This window comes from Mytilus trossulus, chromosome 14, assembly GCF_036588685.1.
Source record: "Mytilus trossulus isolate FHL-02 chromosome 14, PNRI_Mtr1.1.1.hap1, whole genome shotgun sequence".
Lineage (NCBI taxonomy): Eukaryota > Metazoa > Mollusca > Bivalvia > Mytilida > Mytilidae > Mytilus > Mytilus trossulus.
Window position 1 is genome coordinate 48,633,693 of NC_086386.1, and position 18,884 is coordinate 48,652,576.

General features: G+C 32.0%; 1 protein-coding gene across 7 annotated transcripts in view; it reads left to right on the forward strand.

Annotated features, from left to right (window-relative positions):
- Window positions 1-391: 391 nt before the first annotated feature.
- The window catches only part of LOC134697021 (cGMP-dependent 3',5'-cyclic phosphodiesterase-like), a 123,507-nt gene continuing 105,014 nt past the window's right edge, over window positions 392-18,884 (forward strand). For 3 of the 7 annotated variants that reach the window (XM_063559030.1, XM_063559029.1, XM_063559035.1), the window contains exons 1-4: window positions 2,891-3,147; window positions 9,784-9,873; window positions 11,668-11,756; window positions 18,428-18,531. In XM_063559030.1, the coding sequence (XP_063415100.1) occupies window positions 3,034-3,147; window positions 9,784-9,873; window positions 11,668-11,756; window positions 18,428-18,531 (397 nt within the window). In that variant the 5' untranslated portion in view covers window positions 2,891-3,033. Of the gene's footprint in view, window positions 486-1,714; window positions 1,761-2,890; window positions 3,148-7,930; window positions 7,951-9,549; window positions 9,601-9,783; window positions 9,874-11,667; window positions 11,757-18,427; window positions 18,532-18,884 lie in introns of those variants that run through there. The other 4 variants (XM_063559032.1, XM_063559034.1, XM_063559033.1 and 1 more) reach the window with 4 other exon arrangements.

Here is an 18,884-nt window from a genome sequence, read left to right on the forward strand (position 1 = left end):
TTTCATGTTTTTATTAAAAAAAAATTCAATTATGACTAACTCAAATTTACTATTCGATATGATATAACTTTACTCAAAATATTGCAGTGTATATATGATTCAGGCAGGATGGAAATTTCCAGTTCACGTCAGAGGAACTTTTATCCTTTTAATTATAAGACCATTAAAATAACATGACGAAATGATTTGACCACATTTATTGATGGTTGTCTAAAGGATATTATATAAGTTAAGGAAGGATCACAATATCACCCGACAGATCAAAATCGACATTTTACATGTACATTATTAAATACTCATTTGATCAATTACTGATAAGTAGTGCAATGACGTCAAGTTCATTTCAAACAAAAATGATCTCCTTCTTTTAAATGTACATTTTAAATGTTCACTCGTCTGAAACAAAGTACACAAAATGCCCCACTTTCAATGTTTATTCTATATATTGTTGATCATTTAAGGAAATATACATGTACATGTTAATGGTGAGTCCTTGATTTAATTGAATTGTAATTATAAGACACATGCTTGTTTATCTTATATATCAAGTTTGCACTGCAGTTAAAAACAATCTTGAATCAATTTTTAGATTTAAAATGTCTGATGTAAACAATACAATTGTTTGTGAATGAACAACGTATCAACAATAAATGTACATGTAATACATTTAGTGACCGAGCTACCTTCAGGAACTGATCCTGTATAAAAACCGGAAATTTTAAAATAGAAGTTCCACTACTGTAATTTAAGCTACATACATATGAACATTTAGGAAAATTCTGCAAAAAAAAAGAAGATTTGCAACTCGATAAAGTCGTATTATGACAGATTCACGACTGTGAAATTTTCTAAAAATTTTATGGTGTAGTTCTGAAAATGTAGTTAAGTTTTAAAGGCCGAACTACTGCATGCACAAAACCTCACTTTTGAGAAAAAAATAACAAATTTAAGACATTATGGTAAATGGAAATTGTAATTTCAACTCCAAAATTCCTTGAAAGTAAAATTATGTTTTGTCTTTCACATACACGTTAATTTATTATGGTTGTCTTGTTGATAGTCTTCGATTCCAAATATTCATAAAGACACGCAAAACATTAGTGTATGAAACCTGTCTACATGTACAATATATAACCGGTTGACATTTTGATTTAATGGCTATAGGGTAAAAGCGTTGTAAAATTTATATATATATATTTAGTATTCAAAGTCTAGTGATGGAGTTCAAACAACTTTTGTATTTTGACCTTATGATTCAGTAATATAATTTTTGGGGAAATTGGATCTTATCCTTTTCCAATATAGTGTTTCGTAAAATAAGAGGTGCAACAGCGGCTACATATAGTGTCTAATCGGTAAAATTGAGAAAGGACATGGGGAAATGTGTCAGAGCGACAACAACCCGACCATAGAGCAGACAACAGCCGAAGGTTTTCAATGTAGCGAGAATTCCCGCACCCGTAGGTGTCCTTCAGACCCCCCCCCCTCACCCCCCAAAAAAATAGTACCTATATCTACCTTTCATAGAGCCCTAGTAGTACAAACTGTTGTATATTTGCTGCTTATCTTAATCATCATAATAATATAATTGGAGATACTGTAGCTTGTGGGTTCTTTGTAGATGATTTTATATCTATCTTAAAGAATACATCTTGTTTCAAATATTACTTTTTACCGAATGCATGAGTTAAGTGTAAGTCTATGTAATTTGAAGGGAAAACCTGATACAGAATATGTATAGAAGACACAAAGGATTAATGGTAAGTATCGAGTGTGTTTTTCTAGTTAGAAAATTGCTCAAGTGTAGATGTTATAGAGCATTTTTCTTTCCTCATCAATTTATAGATATTTATTTTAACTACATTCACCCTCTTTATTTCGTTATCATTTGCCCCCATGCACCTCGTTTTGAGACAGTTTGAAATGTTCTGTGTGATTTAACGTTAAGTCTCGGTCGTACTCAGTGTATAATATAAACCGTATTAGTATGAATAATGTTTCATCGAGCTCTACATCTCTAGTTTTATATTATAAATAGAAAATTCATACAGTGTCTTCTCGACATTGTTCTTTTCTGTAATAAATATATCTTTACCGCCAGTTCTTTCATTTTTGCAGTTATTCTCAATATCTTAGGCTAGCACCCCAATAGTCTCTTTCCTTTACTATTTAATTTTTTGCCCATTTCCCTCTATCATCTCTATTTCTTTACTTTTTTTTTCAGTTGCCTACTATTCTTTGTTCTGTAAACAAAACACACGGCACTCATGAATTATTTCTTCATGATAATTAAAATTGATAATAAAAAAATTACATAAAAAACGAAGCATCCCGAGTTCTGAAAATAATAGGCATACTATGCCAAACTGATTTAAATGTTGTCACGTTTTTTCAAAGGCCTTCCCAAACCCTGGGCTCAGTTTCACTGACCTTAGACTATCATACTTATATTCCCGACGTTCAGTGCATGTGTACTTTGGGTGCAAAAAAATAAGTACGGGAAAAAATATTCTCAAGTAATATTGCACATTTATAAATTGAAACTAGGCTATAACTCACTTTGCTATCATAAATTATGTGTTTAGATTCTATATAGACAATAGACTCTATATTTCTATAAATTATATGCTATGATAGTACGGTCTCACACTGAGGTTGCACATAAAAAAATAAAAGAAAATTTTACTCATCCAGTAACTTGAAAACAAACACAGCGACGCAAACTTTTTAATTATAATATCAAAAAGCATATCATGATGTTTAACTTTTAGTTTGTTAAAGGATTAAACTTTCTATTATATATAATCATATATAGCTCGAAAATAAATTGATCAGGTGATTGAACTGCAAATAATTGTAAAACTAATTATCTCCCGTTACCGCATGACGGCAGCACAATAGAATAACTGCAGACGCATTTTGTTGCAATATGATATCTGTTATTGTTGTGGAAAAGCTTTTAAAATGAAAAGATTCAATAGAATTCGGCTAAAATTTTAGCACAGAAGGAAACAGGTTTTAATTTTAAACAGAATGGTTATTGTGTTAACCCATGAGATAGTCTCAGCAATTCTATTTTATCACAATCCAGAAAAGTTCTTGACGTGCAACAGCCTCAGAAACTTTGAGAAAGAAAGAAAGATAAAGGTAAACAGGTGTTTCCATGCCATTATCTGTTGGTGTTGTTGTTTATGTTTTTACAAACTGTTGTACAAAAACATCAACTTTGAAGTTTCGTGAAGATCTCATGTGAATTCACCATGATGTGTAAATTTTTGTAATGCACATAGTCCGTGACATACACACTGTCACTGTACATCACTACATGTACATACTACATGTAATTGTCAGATAATTTGATAGTTTGAATAGTTATGATAGTTTGGAGGACAATTTACTTATATTTTTGTTAGGTGTTTTAAAGACATGTTTATTTAACAAAAGAAGCAATCATCAGTCTTAGTCCAAATAATTATGACGTCTTGAAAGGCTATTATAATTTTTTTTACTTCGTTGATGTAAGGCGTCAAAGAAAAAAATTATAATAGCCTTTCAAGACGTCATAATTATTTGGACTAACATCAGTCTGAGATAAAGTTCCAGTTCCTCTTTCCTTTTTTATATGTTCATCTTCTAAGTCTTGAGACTTCTAAGTACTTTTACTTCAAATGTAACTCGAGATATAAGCTGATCATATATATCAATGCACAAAAGTGAATTATTGTTAGGTAAAAATTGCAAGCCAAATGTAAGCGATAAAATGGAAAAATGTGCCTGGGAGGATAGCAATTGCGCACTGCATGTAGTTTGATATTAAGCATAGGCGGATCCAGGGGGGCTGAGGGGCCGGGCCCACCCTTTCGTTGGAAAAATTTGGTTGATTATATAGGGAATCATTGAAGCATGACTGGAGCGGGCCCCCCTTAGGTCAGTTAGTGCCCCCCCCCCACCCCCCGTAGTAAAGAGTTCTGGATCTGCCACTGCTAAGTCCATGGTAACATTGTACATGTATATACATATTTTATAGTACTTTGAGTCCAATGTCAGTTACAAAAGTCTACAGATTTAGTTTCTTGCATGGAGATAAAATGACTAAATTTTTCTGTGAAAATTCCTTATATTTTATTTAACACCTTATCTCTATTTTCCCATCAGATTAATACTGGGCATCTTATAGGTACACGTTAAATTTTGACAAAACAATGCACCAATCAGCTTATTATCTCCCTCTTTATTATGCCTGCGCCTTGTCTGTCAATTTGTTGGTCTTTATGGCTGCTGACATCAAACAAATATGAATATTTCTATCACACCTTAAACAATTGAACAAAATTTGCGTAAAAAGAGCTATCACATGTTAACTGAAGTCCTGACATTCCTGGCATCCTAGTCTTGTTAAGTGATGAATCATGTACAGGACAAGTTACTAACTTGATGAACACACAAGTCGCATCTGTTAAAGAAGTGTGTTTTTTCCGAAGAATACAAGTAATTTTAGTGGATGGACATTGAAACATCTTACTTTATTATATTTCATGAGAGGGTTGTACATGTAGATAAGATTGTTGTACTCTCAGTCGACTTTATTATATTTCATGAGAGGGTCGTACAGCAATCAACCTTTGTCAAAGTGGCTTGCTTAACACCACCATGAGTGATTATAAGTTGACTAACCTTGCATGTGCTTGAACTTCACATTTGATATAGTGGTTCTAATATTTATTTCTACTTGTAACATTTTTTTGTTAATGTTGACATCACTTATCACATGCATAATCCTGCAATAAGCCGCAATTTATAGTTATACATATGTGTCATGGGCCTCAATCCTCTTTGTTGTCTGGGGGGACTATGGGATTGAGTCACGCTTTTCGTAATCCAAATTTTATTTTACTGCCATTTAACAAACACATGTATGGCAGACGACACTAACTGTTCGCTGCGACAAACATAAAAAAGGTAACCAGTCCCGTAAAATACAATAAACAGTATAAATTATGTCCTACATTTCCGGTAACCAGAAAAACCAAATAGAGGTATATATAACACATGTATGCCGAAATCTTTTTTTTTAATAAGTCAAGAATTGCAAGATTATCAAATGATCAATTTGTTTGGACCAACTTTGTTAGTTCATTGACAAAAGTAAGGTTGAAAAAAAAATTATGGTCTTATTCCTGTAGTAAAATGTTTATCAACATAATTGTTTACAAGCTAATGATTACAAAATTTCATTTAAAACTTCACAAATGATTTTTTGTCGATAAAAATGCCAATAAAAATCTCTTGATTTATTTTGAATGGCATTCCTAAATGGATAAACAACAAGCTGATTTGGAATATCAAGGCTTAAATACCCAACTTTATCATACTGAATACTCTCATAGTGTTTGTCAAAATATGAAATTTATTTTCTAATCATTTTATGATAGTTTTGAAGCAGTTTTGTATGTACATTGTTCATCATAACATATAGATTTCAATCATAACATATAGATTTTAATCAACAAATGATTTGACCTAAATTCAAGAATCTGCATGTGTTGAACCATTATAAGATGTTTGTATAGTATTATTTTTTATCCAGCGAAGAAGATTTGATAATAATATTAGTTTTATATTGATTTTAAAGACAATTAAGTCAGTGATGAGGCAAATAGGGATTTAATGAGCTCCAAGTTAAATCACATGTAGGAAATACTCCATCATTTGATGAAACATTTTCCCTCATTGATTTAAGGTAGAGAAAATAAAAAAACAAACCCACATATGTTTCTTTCAATAACATTTACAATTGCTATGATCAATATATAACAAGGCAGGTAAACATACATAGTAAGAAAAAGATAGAAGTTTATATCGATAGATGTCTTAGATGATTAGTATACTACTGATGTAGAAAAACATGAAAATTAAGGGATATATCTATTTTATCAAAAATAAAATCTTATCCTACATTTGTACAATGCATCTTACAATGTATGTGTTTTACTTTATGGTAAGATCTATAATTTATATCCAATAAACCATTAACTTTATAATATCATGACATCAAAAAACATATATGTGTACAAAACATTTTCAGGTACATTTTGATATTCAAATCAAGTCATGTGATCAGATTTATATATATAATTTGTCTAAACATCAACCCAACAATTCTAGATCTGTAAGTTTGCTTACGCAATTTTTTGTTCTTTTCTCGTCTTTATGCAGACTCATTCTTCTAAGATATTGTGCCACCAAATCGCCTGTATCCAATGCGCTAGACCATCCTATCCTATTTCACCAAGTGTAGGTTTCTTCTTTTTTTGTTTGGAGGGGATATCCCATGGTATAGCATGCCAATTGTTTTAATCAGAAATTGCCGGGGGCATGCAGAGGCAGATGTAGGTTAGACCTGTCCCCCTTTTAGTAGGATAAAATTTGTTGATTATTTAAGGAATCACTGAGGCATAACTGGAATTTGGCCCCCTCTTAGACTTTCAGTGCTCCCTCTTTTTATGAAAATTTCTGAATCCTCCAATTTGGAATGCATCACTTGTGATTTTCAAGTGTTTACTGATTATTTGATATAAATTGCCCTTCTTTGATTTAACAAGATGCAAAACAGTTATTTTGTCTTTCAACCATGCATATAGCATGTATAGTGCAACATAGTACATGTAAACAGTTTCCTTTTTAAATAATTGTATTTATATGCTAATTGAAACCTATGTTGCCAAGATTTTGCAATTATTTATTTTGTGTTCTGGATTACGAATTAATTTAAGCAAAGCAATGTTCGATGAACATAAGGCTTGGTGAGATAAGGTGGTTTGTATTCATAAGACATGTATGTAATATCTAATATCAATTTTTGTAAAAACCTTAGCTTGTTGTTACATGTACTATTGTCTCTTTTGTCTCTTTTGTTCTCAAGTTCATCTTTGGTCTTTCTATTAAACTATATGTTGTTTTAGAAAAAAAAACATGACAAAATTACAAAACTCTGCAGTAAATTCATAATTTCAAGGCTGCATAAAGGGGGTAGTCCATAAAAACTGCAGAAAAAAATGTCTTTATCAAACAATGGAACCAGAGTGAGACTGCATGTTGAACCCTCCAGACATGCTTGATTATTGGTCTGCTCCTTTTAAATATCTATATTATTGTCCATATGATATGTAAAAGTTTGTATAGATTATAGACCATAATTTTCTTGTATAAAATCACAACAAACTAGCTGAATGGAACCAGGGACACCAGTCACAGTAGTCTCTACTTTCCCAACTGTGTTTTGGTGACAAAAACTTTATACAAGTCTTATAAAAATGGCAAGCAGTGTTCACACTTAGGCACAGGCCAGCAACCAGGACAGGCTTGAAAAATTGCTTTACAGCCTGTGGGCCTGCTATAGTTCATCTCTACAAGCCATCAGCTTAAATGAATCTAACTAAAATTTTACAAAAATGGAGCCCTGGGCCTGAATGAAGATTTAACAGTTAATTGTGAAGACTAGGAGAGCAGTCTGAGACTCTCAAGGACTTGACACCTAACCTTTCGTGCAACTCCCCCTTACAATCATGTTATTTCAGTTCAAAGAGATGACAACCCTAGTACAAGTAAACTTTACACTGATCAAATGTGAAATAGATGAGCCATGGGAACTTTATAATTAATAGTATTGAATCTGACTGATCATATTATAGTTATTTTCATTAATCTGACAATGTAAATTAAAATTGAACCCTAAGTAAACATAGTATATTGATAGTCCTGGGACTTTCATTACTTGATTAGCTCAGGTGAAGTGATGATTGGTGTTGAAATATACTGATTACTTGTAAATGTTTTCATAAGATAGAAGTTTAGGGAAATATTTGATTGAAACTGTAATTTTAGGATTGAACACAGCGGATTTTTACAAATAATCATTGAATTATTATAGTTGTTACTATGGTAATAGAGGTGAGAGATTTTATTTTATTTTAGATTTCTCTGCTTTTAGCAAAGGTGTATTTTTAAAGTTTTATTTATTAGATACTATTTGCCAAAGCTATTATCAAATGAACTGTTTGAATTTTCCAACTTTTGCAAAACTCAAATTTGTATGCAGCTAATGTAAAGGTTTACTGTGCTTAAACTTCTCTTGCTTGAGGATACTTTTGCATAGACTATGCGAAGCATGGTTTGGCTTTTGTTGTTTGAAGCATTCACAGGGCCTTTTCAGTGAGTTAGAATTTAGATTTTGGAGTTGCATTAATAAAAAGCATGATGCAGCTAGATCAGAATAAAAATTAGGATAATGCGATCTGATTGCATATATCTTTTTTGCAGCAAAAATCGTACTAGTACTATTGTACAAGTGATAATCTGTATGATGGCTTCGTACAAGTAATTACTTGTATAAAATGTTTGTACAAGTAATAATCTGTACAAAATAATAACATGTACACAACATATATATATGAGACAACCATCAACCAGAGACCAAAGGACAAAGGTGTTATCAACAAAAGGGTCACAGTGTAAGGCCTTTAACCATGAGCAAAACACATACATATACCATAGTCCATATAATAAGCTATAAAAGACCCTGTATTGGCAATATTGGATATGATTCAAAAGAGAAAACCAACAACCTGATATATATATGCATGATCATGAATGACATGATAGTATGAGGCTTTTGATAATACCAGACAGTTCTTCATATAAACATTTGAAGAAATGAAGTTTTTTACATTTTTTCAGTGGTTCCTAAGGCTTTGTACAACTGATTTGTGGTTTTTCTTACAGGATTGCAATTCGAATGTTGTATGCATATAACTATCTTGCATGATCCATTGCAACCAATGAAGCATGAATTTATGCTATGAGTATAGTCATTTCAATTTTAAGAGAATGACTCCATGATATTAGCCATGTTCTTCTTTGGTCCTTTATTTATAGAAGTAGCCATCATTATTTTCCCTAATTTTCCATGACTATACATGTAGCTAGCTAGTAAAAAAGGTGTCAAAATATATATTTTATTGGTCCAGTGCAAGTGACCTCATTGGCACTGTTTATACTTAACCTCTTTGAAATATTAAACTCCTTTGCATTACAGACTGCTAAAATATTTTCAATATTAAAATCCCATAATTACTTTATTCATTTATAATTTGACTGTCTGGAAAAGATTTCATAAATATTGGTCATTTAAAACCGCTTCTAGTTTATGATACTATATTAGCCTTCAAAAATTGGCAGTGAAAGTGTGATAAAAACAATAACATTAGATTTAAATAGTAATATACCTGTAACCTGGACCTATACTTACTTACCTATATATTTTACTTTTGAATGATTTTAGTCCAATACATTCTTCAAGATATATATGAGATTGATAGTGAAATTCATTCTTTATCATTATTGTAAGAGGCTTTAAATTGAAATGTTTATCTTGTTTTACAAAATGTATCATTAAAAATAGATTTGAATATTTTATGCTATATTGGAGATGTAACTTTCCACCAGTTTTTATGTTGTTTGTGTTATGTATGGATATATGTTGTGTAAAATTCTGTGAAAACAAAAATGTTTGCATATTTATATAGAAAATCCAAACCAGAGGTAAGACTATATGTTTGTTTTTATACTTTATTTTGAATGTGAATATTTATAGGAAAAAGATACGGAATTCAAGTTTACAGTCAGTAGAACGTAAATATGATGTAAATAAAAACATCATTTATTGTGATTAATTTTTTGTTCAAACAGACGGAAGTTGTTAACCCTATTTTCCCGATTTTACAGGAGTTGTTACAGAAGTTAGAACAATCTGCAGATGTTGCTGATTGGTTTACGTTAATAGAAGATGCAATCAAAGTTCAAACAGCCAAACCGGTATGTTGTAATAAACAGTATGGCTTAGATTTGCATGTTTACAATGTTTACATGCATAAGTATGAAAGATGCACTTCTGTTGTTATTTAGAGATGAAAAGAATATTGCATTCTTGAAAATGAAAAATCAGAGACAAGGCGTTACATCTTTTAATTTATTTGGCATAGGTTTGGGGACCTTGGTAGTGACAAGCAAACTATTTCATAATTTTATTGTCTAGAAATTGCTCATTGTCCCCTTTTTGTTGTCAAATAGAAGAAGGGGGAATACGAGCATAGTTTTGCTCAATATGGCTCTTGTCCCCCTGATTCTGTTTAATATTGTTCAAGTGAATTAATATGTGGAAACCTAATTCTACCTCTATAGTACTTTTTTTTCTCTTTTTATGAATTGAGATAACAGGTGGACCTATTTCTATTTGTTTAAACCTCAAGTGTTTGAAATAAATTGATGTTAAAAAGAATGATTGGGGTGTTATAGGTAATACCAGTGTGTGATCAAATTTAAATCTCAATCTTATGTGGTTTGTAAACAGTACAAATCATGAATCTCGACCTTGAAGTTTGTTTTTAAATAGAAATATATTCATTTTATTCAATGCATGCTACTTAATTTCATATTTACAAAATTTAAAGGGCTGCATGCTAGGTGATTAAAGTCTAGATGTATAAAATTTTGTAAATATTTTGTTCAGTCTCCTGAAAAACCCTTACATGTACATGATGTATGTCGTCATCAATAACATAGAAAATTGCATTATAATTGTAAAGTATAAATGATTGTTCACATATATATATACTTAAGTTTAGTTTAATCTTAAAGATCAGTTCCTGATGAGGTGAGCCAGTGGCTAAGCTATGTTTAAAAAGTATGTTTTAAATGCTAACAATGAATATGGTTTTTAAGAAGCACCCTCAATAAGGGAGGCTCAAATTTAGCGACTTATATCTGGGTTAAATGTTGAACTCAATGGTCATTTTATCATACATTTTTGTCATAATGCATTCATGTTATATTATGAATATTTTTTTATGAACCAATTCTTTTTATGACATCAAAATAACTAAAGATTTGATTTTTTATTCAAATTAAATTAAAGGAGGAAGATTTTCTTTTGTTTGTAGGACTACATATATTTATATATAGACCCATTTAGTACATGGTGTGCAACAAAAAGATCTTTAAGCATTATGAGTTTTATGATTAATTTCCTGTCTGACTTTATTCTTTAGATTGTCTAACCTTGCAAATATTTGTTATATTACTTAGGCCTACATGTGGTTGAGATACATAATTCTTTGTCAACTTTCACCATTATTTATATACCCTTTTGGGATGTAAACTATAACACATTATAAGAAAAGCACAACAACAGATGTTCTCTTTCACTTTATTACATGTTCATGCATCAATTTGAAACACTTTTCTTTTTTGAATTTATAATGGACTTGACATTGGAAACAATAGAAAACAATTATCACACCTTCTTATTTTATATGAGTTTGAAGAAGTGAGTCTTGTAAAAAAATAACTGATTTTCTTGAGTCTTCTAGCAATGCAGCCAGAGCTGTAAACTTAACGAACATTTTACTTCCAACGAAGGAGATTTTCACAGTTATATTTTATAAGTTGTTGCTAGCTCAACCCAGTATAAGTTTTTGGATCATAAAGAAATTTTATAAACCATGCAAGTCACCATGTAACTATGTAACTATGTAACAAGTATCATTAATGATATAGAAGTCTGGTTCTAACAGAACTTGTCAAAACTGAATAATGATTTTTTTTTAACAGATATGTTGTGTGGTATACTTAGCTGAAATAGAAACTGGACAACTTCAAGATGTCAGAAAAAATCCAATTCCAAACCAAGGAGTATGCTGGTGGGTATTTTGTAATACAATAGCTCAAGTATGAATGTATAAAAGCAGTACTGGTAGCATAAATGGGCAAAAATGGATAAAAAGCACAATCTTACTATAAGTTATAATAATTCCTGCTAATTTTGACTTTCCTGTTGATTTATTGTATGTAAACATTTGTCTTCTATTAAAATAAGCGGGTGCATTTTTATTTTTTTGTGCAATCAACTCCTTCTAACATGTTCAACCTTGATCCTTGAACTCACTAGGAAAGATAGCTCACATATATTGAAGTTGAGCACCTGCTATTATGTAATTGTCTGAGTGAGGACCCCCTTCCTACCCCCTCCCCATTTTACAATACAAAATTTACAAAAGACCATACTACTTTTAGGTTATCAACGCTTCCTAAGTCCTACGGATTTGAACCTAAAGTCTAGATCCTTGAAACCCCATCCAAATATACCTATATTTGTGTTTTGCACTTTATTATTAGCTCACCTGGCCCGAAGGGCCAAGTTAGCTATTCTCATCACTTGGCGTCGTCCGGCGTCCGTCGTCCGGCGTCGTTAACTTTTACAAAAATCTTCTCCTCTGAAACTGCTGGGCCAAATTTAAGCAAACTTGGCCACAACTATCATTGGGGTATCTAGGTTAAAAAATGTGTGGTGTGACCCGGCCAACCAACAAAGATGGCTGCCACAGTTTAAAATACAACATAGGGGTAAAATGCAGTTTTTGGTTAATAACTCAAAAACCAAAGCATTTAGAGCAAATCTGACATGGTGTTAAATTGTTCATTAGGTCAAGATCTATCTGCTCTAAAATTTTCAGATGAATCAGACAACCCATTGTTGGGTTGCTGCCCCTGAATTGGTAATTTTAAGGAAATTTTGCTGTTTTTGGTTATTATCTTGAATATTATTATAGATAGAGATAAACTGTAAACAGCAATAATGTTCAGCAAAGTAAGATTTACAAATAAGTGAACATGACCGAAATGGTCAGTTGACCCATTTTATAGGAGTAATTGCCCTTTATAGTCAATTTTTAACCATTTTTCGTAAATCTTAGTAATGTTTTACAAAAATCTTCTCCTCTGAAACTACTGGGCCAAGTAAATTATAGATAGAGATAATTGTAAGCAGCTAGAATGTTCAGTAAATTAAGATATACGAACACATCACCATCAACAAAACACAATTTTGTCATGAATCTATCTGTGTCCTTTGTTTAATATTCACATAGGCCAAGGTGAGCGACACAGGCTCTTTAGAGCCTCTAGTCATGGAAATGTTTTAGATCTTTTTTTCTCCTTTTTTTCATGATTGGCATCCTAGTCTGACATTTTTCAAATACATTTTATATTTCCATATAGTTGAATGTTTATTTAAGACCATTCTCTGTTCTTTTTTAACCTGTACAGCTGTAGAGTTTCCCTTTTTTTTGGATATATTAAATTTTGAACTGTATATGACCAGTTATTTATTATCGAGGCAATATTTTAAACGTTGATAACTAATTGTTTTTTTGACAAAGCTTCAAGCTGCACTTTTTTAAAGCCAAGTTTAAATAAATTTTCCAAACAGTGGCTTAAATTGACAAACATAGATAAAATATGTAAAAGTTACCATAAAAATGTTAAGTATCTATATAAGCTAAAGTTTATCTGAGTTTTATGACTGTGTTTAATATCATATTATTGGCAGTTAGTAGTTTTAAATACCTTAGTAAGCTATGTTTAAACATTTCAAATTGTAAACAGATCATTTATAATCTCTACTATTCAGCAAAACCCCATGTTTATTGAGCCAGTCATCCTTGTATAAGGACTCATGATTGCAGTTCATTATATATTTTACCTGAATAACATTTAAAAAATAATCAATAGATGATATAAAAATGATAAGGGTTATATTACTGTATTGAACTGTTGTCTTAAGTTCATATTTATTCAAAAGAAAAATTTGTAGTTTGAAAAGATCATATTTGTATCATTTGGGTAAACAAGTACATTATACATGTATAGTGTTCGGTTGAATATATTACATAGACTTTTTTTAATCCAAAAGAGATAATAAAGCCTAATTGGTCTAATATTTTTAAGATTCAAAAAAAATATGTATGATTTGGTTGGATTATTAGAGGTCGGTCATTTACACACGTATCAACCGTATCGTATACGTTGACGTATCCGCATCCGCAGATATATCGAAAAATATTATGTGATCCCGAGATTATTAATAGAACCATGCTTCATTAAAAAAACCTAATTGGAATCTCTTCGAAACAATCAAACATACACTTTCAACATTTATGAAAGTGGTGTTTTGTAAAAATAAAAAGGGGGTTCTATCAACTATTTAACATGCCGTTAGAAAGGAGCCAATGTAGGGCAGGTACACGAATATCGTACACAATCATTAAAAATCTAGTTAAAAAAATATTTCAAGATCTTACAATGGATAAACACAAAAAAAAATCAATTGCACTACTTATATACATTTAGGGAACTTTGTATATTGTTCATTTGCGACGTTATAATAAGAGTTAATAGAAACAAGAGTTGTCTTCAGATGTCATATAAATACATGTACATTTAATAAAACAGTACTGAGTATCACTCTATTTGTCAAATAACAATTTGGTTCAACGTGAGCACAAGTTCATACACCGTGAAACAAACGATTCTACCGTATTCACTCCTATCATGCACAGGCTTGTCTCAGAAAAAAAAAATCCTATATACCTTGTTTTATCATATGTTTAGTAGTAAATACAGTAGTTTTGCATATGTGATAAATAGCCTGCTGTTTAATCCATATCGCGCAACTTTGATGCGCACCCTTTATCACACCCCTACCCTTTATCGCATACCCTTTATCGCACCCCTACCCTTTATCACACCCCTACTTTTTTTTTTTTTTTTTTTTTTTTTTTTTTTTTTTACATAAAGTCAGTTTAATTGCTCAAGAAAAGTTGTCCTAAAATAGGTCATTTTTTTTAATGACGTCATTGTTTTGTATGTGACGTCACGAACGTCAAGTTTTCATATTTTTTGGCACACTTAATGCAACGATAAAAAATACAAAACACACAAATAAATACAATAATAAACAAAATATTTTTTTAAAACAGCAGCACGCAAATTGTAAGATAACTATGGTGCTTTGAATAATTGAACAGTTCTTTAAGGTCTTTGAAACAAGTAGAACTGAAGGTAACCCAGTGCTATGGATCAGAAAACAGTTCATATAATATTATACTCTTCTGTTGAAATATATGATATTATAAAGCGTATAATACATGGCAAAATCCGTATCACATGCCGTATCACCCTCGACCAATATCATCCCTCGGGCCTAAAGGCCCTTGGGCTGATATTGATGTCTCAGGATGATACGACATATGATACGGAATTCGACCAATATCATCCCTCGGGCCTAAAGGCCCTTGGGCTGATATTGATGTCTCGGGATGATACGACATATGATACGGATTTTGCCATGTATTATTCTCTATTTATCATATGTTTAGTAGTAAATACAGTAGTTTTGCATATGTGATAAATAGCCTGCTGTTTAATCCATATCGCGCAACTTTGATGCGCACCCTTTATCGCATACCCTTTATCACACCCCTACCCTTTATCGCATACCCTTTATCGCACCCCTACCCTTTATCACACCCCTACTTTTTTTTTTTTACATAAAGTCAGTTTAATTGCTCAAGAAAAGTTGTCCTAAAATAGGTCATTTTTTTAATGACGTCATTGTTTTGTATGTGACGTCACGAACGTCAAGTTTTCATATTTTTTGGCACACTAAATGCAACGATAAAAAATACAAAACACACAAATAAATACAATAATAAACAAAATATTTTTTTAAAACAGCAGCACGCAAATTGTAAGATAACTATGGTGCTTTGAATAATTGAACAGTTCTTTAAGGTCTTTGAAACAAGTAGAACTGAAGGTAACCCAGTGCTATGGATCAGAAAACAGTTCATATAATATTATACTCTTCTGTTGAAATATATGATAAAGCGTATAATACATGGCAAAATCCGTATCACATGCCGTATCACCCTCGACCAATATCATCCCTTGGGCCTAAAGGCCCTTGGGCTGATATTGATGTCTCGGGATGATACGACATATGATACGGATTTTGCCATGTATTATTCTCTATATAATAAGGTATATAGGAATTTTTTTTTCTGAGACATGTCTCAGAAAAAAAAAACTTGTCTCAGAAAAAAAAATTCCTATATACCTTGTTATAATAAGGTATATAGATTATTTTTTTCTGATACAAGTGCCTGTGCTATCATGTCTGTAAACTGATCCAACTATTATCCGGAATATCTTTAAAAGTCGGGTTACCTATTTCACAAAAATTCGAAATTTCCTTATTGTTTTCTAAATTTTTGCATTAGAAATTAATCAGTCGCCCACTTGCATTATTGAAAGTAAATAAAATGAAATTTTCGGGATCACATACGTTTTTTTGGTATATCTGCAGATGCGGATACGTCAAAGTATGTGATACAGTTGATACGTCTTTAAATGACCGACCTCTATTAGTATAGGAGTCTTTTAGGTAGTTTAGGTGATGAAAAACTTAATATTTTCACCCATTGCCAACATTTTGGTTTTTATGCGGAAGGTCTGTGGTAAGCTTCAGACTCTGGCATCCTTCAACAATAAAACCTGATCACTGCCATATAGCCAACAGTACTGAAATTGGTTAAATATCTAGTCAATCAATCAAACCAAATATTGCATATGCAGCACCAGGGAACAGAGCTACAGTACATACAGTGCTGTTCTCCATAAGTTATTGTTTTCTAAAACAATGACATACTGTGTAACTTTGAAGGGAATCTCATGCTAAATGTTACATTTGGTGCTCTAGCTGAAAGGAAATAAAAACATTTAAGCAAGGATATGTTGTTTGATATCATTCTTATGTGGTAAAATGACTCTTTGGATGGGGGATGTGATGCAATACTTCTTTTTGAAATAATAGATTTTTGTTTTACTGCCCTTCAGTTGTAGGTTCAATGGAGCACTGTTCTAGCTCTGTTTGGTTTCGGTAGCGTTGGAGCTTATAGTTTTGAAATAATAGATTTTTGTTTTACTGCCCTTCAGTTGTAGGTTCAATGGAGCACTGTTCTAGCTCTGTTTGGACTTGGTAGCGTTGGAGCTTATAGTTTTGAAATAATAGATTTTTGTTTTACTGCCCTTCAGTTGTAGGTTCAATGGAGCACTGTTCTAGCTCTGTTTGGTTTTGGTAGCGTTGGAGCTTATAGTTTTGAAATAATAGATTTTTGTTTTACTGCCCTTCAGTTGTAGGTTCAATGGAGCACTGTTCTAGCTCTGTTTGGTTTTGGTAGCGTTGGAGCTTATAGTTTTGAAATAATAGATTTTTGTTTTACTGCCCTTCAGTTGTAGGTTCAATGGAGCACTGTTCTAGCTCTGTTTGGTTTTGGTAGCGTTGGAGCTTATAGTTTTGAAATAATAGATTTTTGTTTTACTTCCCTTCAGTTGTAGGTTCAATGGAGCACTGTGCTAGCTCTGTTTGGTATCGGAAGTATTGGAGCTTATAGTTTTGAAATAATAGATTTTTGTTTTACTGCCCTTCAGTTGTAGGTTCAATGGAGCACTGTGCTAGCTCTGTTTGGTATCAGTAGCGTTGGAGCTTATAGTTTTGAAATAATAGATTTTTGTTTTACTGCCCTTCAGTTGTAGGTTCAATGGAGCACTGTGCTAGCTCTGTTTGGTATCGGAAGTATTGGAGCTTATAGTTTTGAAATAATAGATTTTTGTTTTACTGCCCTTCAGTTGTAGGTTCAATGGAGCACTGTGCTAGCTCTGTTTGGTATCGGTAGCATTGGAGCTTATAGTTTTGAAATAATAGATTTTTGTTTTACTGCCCTTCAGTTGTAGGTTCAATGGAGCACTGTGCTAGCTCTGTTTGGTATCGGAAGTATTGGAGCTTATAGTTTTGAAATAATAGATTTTTGTTTTACTGCCCTTCAGTTGTAGGTTCAATGGAGCACTGTTCTAACTCTGTTTGGTATCGGTAGCGTTGGAGCTTATAGTTTTGAAATAATAGATTATTGTTTTACTGCCCTTCAGTTGTAGGTTCAATGGAGCACTGTTCTAACTCTGTTTGGTATCGGTAGCGTTGGAGCTTATAGATTTGAAATAATAGATTATTGTTTTACTGCCCTTCAGTTGTAGGTTCAATGGAGCACTGTTCTAACTCTGTTTGGTATCGGTAGCGTTGGAGCTTATAGATTTGAAATAATAGATTATTGTTTTACTGCCCTTCAGTTGTAGGTTCAATGGAGCACGGTTCTAACTCTGTTTGGTATCGGTAGCGTTGGAGCTTATAGATTTGAAATAATAGATTATTGTTTTACTGCCCTTCAGTTGTAGGTTCAATGGAGCACTGTGCTAGCTCTGTTTGGTATCGGTAGCGTTGGAGCTTATAGTCAAGGGTCCAATGTTTGATATCTTTATACACTTGCAGCATATAAAGAGCAACAAGAATTATTTAATTGAGCATATTGATTTATTAATGTGTTTTCTAAGCCTAGATCTTTTAATTATAAATTTCAACTGTGCAGTTGTGTGTATTTTAAATTGGTTTGAATATATAACTGTTTGATATTTATTATAGGGACGCCTACCAAACCAGACAAACAAAACCTTTCAAACTGCTGGCTCAAAATGATCCAATTACAACCATAGGGAAACAGAAATGTACATTTGACCCTAAATATGGTAAGATTAGAAGTATGTCTGTCTGAATGTAATATTAATTAAGCTATCTGTAAAAGTCTTATAAAATCCTTGCAATTTTGAATAGTTTTGAGAACTTTAACTTGTCAATGATTTAGCTATGAAAAACCAAGAGAGATAAAAAAAAGTAAAATCACAAAAATACTGAACTCAGAGGAAAATCAATTTGGAAAGTCCATAATCACATGGCAAAGTCAAAAAACAAAACGCATCAAAAACGAATAACTTTCCCACCAAAACTTCAATGACTAATATCTGGAAAACAAGCACATGGGCCTATATATTTTTTTCGCTCTTTTGGTATATAGTAATAATAATGTTACGAAAAGCTTGTT